Here is a 7,568-nt window from a genome sequence, read left to right on the forward strand (position 1 = left end):
TGCCAATAATCATCTCTTTTCTTTTCTCTGTTCTCTAAAGCACTCTGTTGTTCTGATTATTTCTGTTGTTTGGGCTCTCTGTTTCCTAATATTACTAATGGCCGAAGGAGTGCTCCTCAACATTGTTGCAGGATTCGTTGCAAACGTGGCTTCTGAACCTTTCAAAAATATCAGACTGCCTGCCATTGTGGTTTAAGGACGAGCTCCGAAAACTTGTGGCCACCATCAACACAATCAAAGCAGTGCTTCTTGCTGCAGAGCAGGAGAAAGAGATTGACAACCAAGTTTGAGCAAGCTTAGAAGCTTGCGTTGGAGTTTAACCGTCAAGGATTTAAAGGATAAGGGATATCTAGAGTCCTTAACGTTTGTATGGAGACTAGAAAAAAGGATCGAGAATGCTAAAGAAGCATTTGAGCGCTTATGACTATCCTGGTGAGGCACTTCCTAATTGGCTTTCTTTGCTCACTAATCTTGTTCGGTTGAATTTGAGTATTTGTCAGATCTAGAGTATGTTTCCACAGCGATGAATCAGTAACAGAGCATCAACAAGAACAACAAAAGCCTTCATTCCCTAATCTTACTGGCCCGACTATACAAAATTGCCCTCTTCTAACTTTTTAGTAGTGAATTACAGGAGTTCAGACAAGGATATGATGTTGGAACAACTTTTTGTTTTTGATGTAATTTTGGGAATGTAGAGTTAATCTGCATCCATGTGAATCAAAAGTTTGAGCCACGTTTCCAAAGCACTAGAGGGAGTCTTCCTCTTCTCACAAAGTTTCAATTGCATTGAAAATTGAGAAATCAGACTCATGGTCTATAAATTCATATTAAGGTTTGATAATTAACAAGATTATCACTCTGGAATCTCGTGTTTTTGACATCGTATTTTTCTAGAAAGCAGTGATATTAATGTTGAGAGATGAAGAGCAAAAGCAATTACTGTCGTCATTTTGAGGGGCATGTAGATAAAGATCAAATCCGTTTTGGTTAAAAGAGACCTCATTGAAATTATTAAAAGCAATGGCTGTCATCATTTTAAGAGGCATATAGATAAGGGTCTAATTCTGTTTTTGTTGAAAGAGATCTCGTTCATTTTCAACTAATTAATGTTGAGAGATATTATGTTGCTTTCACAACCAGTTGTTTATTTTACTTGAAAGCTTGTCTTGTCTGTCAGTAGATCACATTCACTGCCCATCTACACGTGCTTGTTTGGTTTAAGAGTTTAAATCATGTTGTTTGGCTTATAATTTAAATTTTATAAGAAAAAATACTGTGAAAAAACTTTTTAAATTTAAGTTTTTTACAAAAGAAATTGAATGGTTTGAACCCTCAAACTATATAATGCACCAAATTGGCTCTGTTAAGTGCATTTTCCCGTGCTTGGATTGACTTCTATTGAGTGCATTTTCTTGTGCTTGGATGTTGAAACGTGGATGAACTAGGCTTTCACAGGTGTGGGACAACTGACTCTTACCGTTGTATTAACTGTTGAAATTAAAATTTTCAACAGTTTAACTTATAAATGTAAAAGTTGAAATTAAATTTTTCAAGAGTTTAATTTATAAATGTAAAAATTATATATCGCACGGTTAAAGAACAATATCTACCACTAATTTTAATTTGGATACTCGTATATCGTACGGTTAAAGAACAATATCTACCACTAATATATATATATATATATATATATTTAAAGAACCATGAAAGTTCTATTTTCTTCAAAGTTGGTTCGTTTCGACCCCGAAAAGGAAAGAAGAAAAAAAAGAAAATCAGTTGGAGGAAAATAACTAATTGAAATCAAAGTAGAAAATGTCATCTTTACAATAAACTGGTTTGGTATAAGAAATGACCTTTTGCCATTTAAGTGATGTACAACATAGTTGTTTCAGACATTTATCACCTTCCATTTACAATAATCAAGATCAAGAAGCTACTGCTGTTACATGATCAAGAAAATCCACCCTCTCTCTCTCTCAGAGCCATATTTTAGGGTTGTGAGTGACCCTTATGTCCCCTTTCAACATTCCCAAACACTCATTCCTACAAAAGGGGTAAGCTAAGATATAGCTTCCAAGATCAAAATCAACTTCTGGACAAGTGGTTCCAGTTCATTGAGGCTTTCCGGGCGGCGAAAACCCCCGGTTTGTGGGGACATATACGAACTCAAATGGGTCTTGTCCTTGGGGATCCACCAGGTGTTTGGGCTTTAAGCAGAGGTACTTCGCGTAACGGATCGAGAGTGTATAACACATTTGATCGTAGTGGATAGGAAGAGTAAGCATTCATATTGTAACCATTTTGCCCCATCATAGCAAAGGTTGGGTGAGGCGGAGAAAGAAAGAAGTTCCGGTGTGTGGCTCCATATTGCCGTAATGGACTAGAACAAGGCGATACGGGCAAGGATGCTATTGTTCTTGCGTTGTCTCTGCACGCACATGGTACGGATGTCACATTATCATAGTAGAAGCACAAACATGAACAAGAATGGTACAGGAAAGGCTTATTACCTGGGGCTCCTTGTGCCACTAGAAGGTGCGACCACAGACTCGAGAACTGGCTGCTTGGAAAAAAAAAAAGGAACCGTAAGAATTAAGTTGCAAACAGTTTTAATACCTGCAAGTAAAAGAGACCATACTTTGACATCACAAAAGTTGGTGTTTTACAGGGCTATGCCGATTAAACAAAAACAAGTGGAGCATTACAGTGTCAAAAAAATCCAATTAGCAGATCAACTTGCTCAATATGCAACTATGTGGATGCCTACACTCTAATTCCACGCATGACAAAATATTTCAAGAAGATGCAGGGTAAATGGATCTCAATCCCACTAACCAGATTCTTATAAATGTATAATAACCTTTCACTAGCTCACTGCTTTACTCAAAACCCGACTTTTCGAAACCCTTCCATCATGTCTTGTAAATTTTACTTAGTTTCTCAAGAAGAAATTTTATTCACACATATACAGACTAGATTTCATCATCATTCCTCCATCACATAGGAGACATTTACGCAAAATAATATAAAATATCCACCAGTTAAGATAGAAGTTTCTTGAAGGCTTTACCGGTGTCCTGCTACCATCAAAGGCAAAGGGAAAAGCATCCTTCATTATGGTGGTATTAGCTGTTCTTGTGATTGTTTGCTCTCGAATAAAAGGATGTTCTAGTAGCTGGGAGGCTGTTGGACGTGCAGACGGGTCTCGTTGCAAGCATTGTCTCACGAAACTCTTTGCATCATTTGAAAGATGATCAGGGATTTCTGGCATATCTTTGCTGTTGCCAATTTTAAATATTGCAGCCACCTATTAAATCAAAGACAATGGAAGAAAGTTGGTCCTATGAGAAAATAATAACTGGTGATAACACACTAGTTTTATAGAAACGTGTTGTGAACATTATATCGCACCCCTTCATATTGGCTCCAAGGAGGTTTTGATGTTGCCATTTCAAGAACAGTACACCCTAAGCTCCATATATCCACTGCAAGACTGTAGCCATTTGTATTCATCACAACCTAAAACATAAAGAGAAGGAAACAACCTTAGCATACTTGCATCAACAGAAAGAAAAAGTAGGGAAAAAGAACAAGGATGAAGAGGTAGGGCAACATTCTTGTCTTTGGTTTTTTCTGAGACGTTGAATTGGAGAAGTACCTCAGGGGCCATCCAGTACGGACTTCCCTTGAAAGAGAGCATCGACGAGCAATTTGTAATCTGATCCACAACACAAAAGCATTAGACTCCCTGCACTTTAATTAACTTTCAGTACCAGGGGAAAGAAACCATATACTAATTCTGATTTTATCAGTGAAATATTTAATCCAAAATGCTCTTTACATTTGCACAACACACCCATGAGCTCAAGTTTGTTCCAGTGAATACAGACAATAAAAATAGGACAAAGACTCTTGCCAATTGCCAATAGTTTTCCACTCAAAATATTTTTCTACCGTACTATCTAGTATCTCATAGAAAAACATTTTTCCTTTCCCGTCTTTTTGGAAACAAGGAAGCACAATATACATGACTTACTGCATTCGTCCTCCTAATAGTGGAATTTTTGTTTGCAAGAGATCAACAAGATTTTACAAACAATAAGTTGATATTATTTCCTTCACTATTCTGAAAAATAGTCTCATTGAGCAGAATCTGAAATGAATTATACATGTTTAGCCATGCCGAAGTCTGCCAACTTGATTTCACCAGTAGTTTCCACTAAAATGTTTGCCCCTTTGATGTCCCTGCCATTGACATAAACACGTTAGCAAAACTATTCTCACTGACTTGACAACATTTTGAAGCAATAACCACATGTTTACAACCCACCTATGTACCGTGTTTCTCCCATGTAAGTAAGCAAGCCCAGAAACAATTTGCCTGGTGTAGTTTTGTATGACAGGTTCCTTAAAGGAGCCATATTCTTGAAGTAATTTGTGGATTGAGCCACCAGACACATATTCCAAATAAACCGAGAGTGTATCATCAATCTGAGAACATGACGAGTTAAAAGAGTTACCAAACATGGGCCGACTTTAAGATTAATACCATATGCTAACGTGAAAGGATCCTTTTCTCACTCTCGCTCTCTCTCATAGGGATTTGAGCATTTACAATTCGGTGCACAAAAAACACATCATTTGCATGTGGATAGATAGTCATTGGATTTCAAAGAAATATATAAACTCATACCAATTCACTTCCATAGTATCGCACTATGTTTGGATGTGAGAGCTGGCTAAGCAAATTTATTTCCTGTTGAAAATGGTAAAGTGAATAAGAAATCCATTGATGGCCAGATTACCAGATGGTGAATGGCAAGTCAACAGGTAAAAGGACAATAAAAACCAAACAGGATATGAGGAAAGCATAACGCATGATATAACCAGAGGCAACTAAGTACTAACTAGACAAAAGAAATACCTGGTTCAATTGTTTTAAACTTTCTTTAGATGTATGATCATCGGAAACAAGCCTGACTTCTTTTATTGCACACATTTGTCCACCTTCACTGATGAAGTTAAGAATACAACATTTAGAATACAACATTTAGAAAGTAAAAATTTGAAATAAAATAAAATAAAATAAGATACAAGGCAACACGAAGACCCTGCATTTCTTTTCATCTCGTTGTGAAAACAGATACCTATCTAATGTCCTTCTAGCATTAGATTTTTTTTTATTGAATTCTAGTGACTGCAAATTTATTAGACCAACACTTACCTGTTAAATCCAGTATAAACATGACCAAAACTTCCCCTTCCTAAAAGCCTTCCCTTCTTCCATTTTGAGAGTGTGTAAGTTGTAACTTCAGGGACTCCACTAGTTCTAATGCTGGGCAAGGCAGAAGGGCTTGTAGGCGAACCCGGTGGAAGCGGGAGACGGTGACATTGACTTTTTGCATCTTCTTGCCTTCCTGTTGGAGACTCCATACTCATGCCAGACAACATTGGATGGAGAGGTGATGTGGGGCTGGTAGACCCTGGACCTGGGCTTCTTGGCCTTGTCTTAAACTTGGCATCAGCATGCCCTCTGGTATCAAAATATAACATTGATCACACAGAGATAAGCATTTGAAGAACCATACATTAAAATATATATTTGATCCCTTTTTATCTATTAATCTCCTATATTTAAGACTGCGGACAGACTCCAAAAATAGATCAAATTAGTTGTCGTGTAACTGTAAATTACTCTTATCAGCAAATTATCCCAAGTTCCCACATACATTGAAAAGACAATATCTTAAATTTCACTAATGAAGGAAAGACATGTTAGTTATTAGAAGAACTAATTCAAATCATCCGTCTTAAGAAAGTTGAGAAGATTTTGAAGTGTTCATTAATAATTATTCTTCAACCCATTAACTAATAGTTCTCTAATTGAATTTGATTAACTAAATTATCCTCGTAACCATCACCAAATCCGGAAAGATAACATATATATCTACATGGAAACACAGACAGACGGATATGGGAAAAACTTCAAGTAATAAAGTTTTAAAAAATAAATTAAAAAAAAAAACAAGAGAGAGAAAGATGAGAAAACAGAACAGAAGGTATGGCAGGCAGACCCACGTGTGGGATTTTGGACCTAAAATGAAGAAATCCTCCCCACAGACAAAGCCGGCCAATTCTGACAGCAGAGCCTAGAGAGAGAGAATGAAAGATTTTTACTTTATTTTATATTCTCAATTAAGAAACAAAATCCCCAAAATTGCAGACAAATTTCAGAATCGCCCATACCAGAAATCAAAAAATCAATCAAATTGTTTTGTTCCGAAAACCTAATTTTTGGATATCGGAAATGAGAACCCAATCGAAAGTTCAAATTCGAACCTGAAAGCACCGAATTGGCCATTCTCATGAACATTCGCGTGATCCTCGGACGACCCCGAGGAGCTGACGCTGGACACCGACGCCGAGCCAGATCCCAATCCGACGCCATGATCGTTTCCCAACCCCGGTGTCGACGACACCGACGGCCTTGGCAGCGGTAGGCCCCGACACCCGTCGGAATCGAATCCAGAGAAGGCCGACGACGGTCCTCCTCCTCCACCTCCGCCGCCGCCGGCGGAGAATTCCCTGCTCCGCCTAGGCGAACCGCGAGTCAAAACCCCGTCGAAGCTCTTGGTCTTCTCCTTACCTTTCCTCTTGTCGGCGGTCCTCGCCGGAGAATTAAAGAATCCGTGATGGTGATTGTTCGACGGTGAATTTGGCTGTACTTGATTTTCCTCCTTGTGCTTGCTCGACTTTCTCCCCCACCAAGCAGGCATTTTTTTTCCTTCTTTATTTTCAAAAAAAAATTTTAATTTATATATGTAGATATAGATGAATTGATTTTATATCAGAGAAGGAAGAGATGAGAGGAGTCTGAGCGTGTATGGAGGAGAGGAGACTTTGAGTTGAGACTTGAGAGAGGAGAGAGAAAGTTGGGCGTTATTTATAGATTTCATATAGAAAGAAGCAAATTGGAAGAAGAAATCAGAAATCAGAAATGTAAAGAGAGACTTTTAGAGAGAGAAAGAGAGAGTGGGGCCCAGCGGATACAGTGTGGAACAGCTCAACTAGAGAGGGAGAGGGAGAGGGAGAGGGAGAGAGAGAGAGAGAGAGAGAGTATTGTTTGAGGGGTTCGTTTGTTTGGGGACGGCAGGCGGTGGTTGGATAAAGCGGGAGAGAAATGACGTGGCGGCTTCCTAGAGAGAGAAACTCATCCATTCCACTTCTTCACTTCAGACTTTAGAGAGAGAATGTGTTGTGTGTGTGTGTGTCTTACGTTTTAAATTTGTTTGTTTCGTACTCTTTCTGAACTTGCATGTTGTTTTTTTTTTTTTTTTTTTGCAGTAGTAGTAGTAGAACAACCAGCTTGATTCATTCTTTTGATTGTTACTAGTTCAATTTCATGAGTAATCCGAGCATTAAGTTTTAATTATTTTGTTATTATTAAAAGTATATAAAATTTAAATACAAAATCTCAACAAAGAAAAAAGTTAAAAAAATTTAAGTTTTGAAGGCAAAAAAAGAATAAAAAAAGAGTCTTGTTCATTTCACTTATTTGACTTTTC

The 7,568-nt window shown here is 37.8% G+C and overlaps 1 protein-coding gene across 1 annotated transcript; it reads right to left on the bottom strand.

Annotated features, from left to right (window-relative positions):
• Positions 1-1,779: 1,779 nt before the first annotated feature.
• On the bottom strand, positions 1,780-7,083 carry LOC21403595 (mitogen-activated protein kinase kinase kinase 3). The gene is made up of 11 exons (XM_010092547.2): positions 6,343-7,083; positions 5,228-5,536; positions 4,928-5,015; positions 4,697-4,759; positions 4,334-4,494; positions 4,173-4,248; positions 3,662-3,721; positions 3,415-3,522; positions 3,074-3,310; positions 2,514-2,563; positions 1,780-2,431 (listed from the first exon to the last, which is right to left on the bottom strand). Exons 1-11 carry the CDS (start codon positions 6,777-6,779, stop codon positions 2,170-2,172), a joined length of 1,851 nt encoding a protein of 616 aa, XP_010090849.1. The 5' UTR covers positions 6,780-7,083; the 3' UTR covers positions 1,780-2,169.
• Between the last annotated feature and the right edge of the window lie 485 nt (positions 7,084-7,568).

This window comes from Morus notabilis, unplaced genomic scaffold (genome assembly GCF_000414095.1).
Source record: "Morus notabilis unplaced genomic scaffold, ASM41409v2 Scaffold698, whole genome shotgun sequence".
Taxonomy (NCBI): domain Eukaryota; kingdom Viridiplantae; phylum Streptophyta; class Magnoliopsida; order Rosales; family Moraceae; genus Morus; species Morus notabilis.

Excerpts from the sequence above, each read along its gene's own strand:
- LOC21403595 (XM_010092547.2), bottom strand. The coding sequence starts at position 6,779 with ATGCCTGCTTGGTGGGGGAGAAAGTCGAGCAAGCACAAGGAGGAAAAT. Across the intron at positions 4,760-4,927 it reads GTTTAAAACAATTGAACCAG|GAAATAAATTTGCTTAGCCA; the intron begins GTATTTCTTTTG and ends CATTTTCAACAG. Across the intron at positions 2,564-3,073 it reads TTGATGGTAGCAGGACACCG|CCAGTTCTCGAGTCTGTGGT; the intron begins GTAAAGCCTTCA and ends TTTTCCAAGCAG.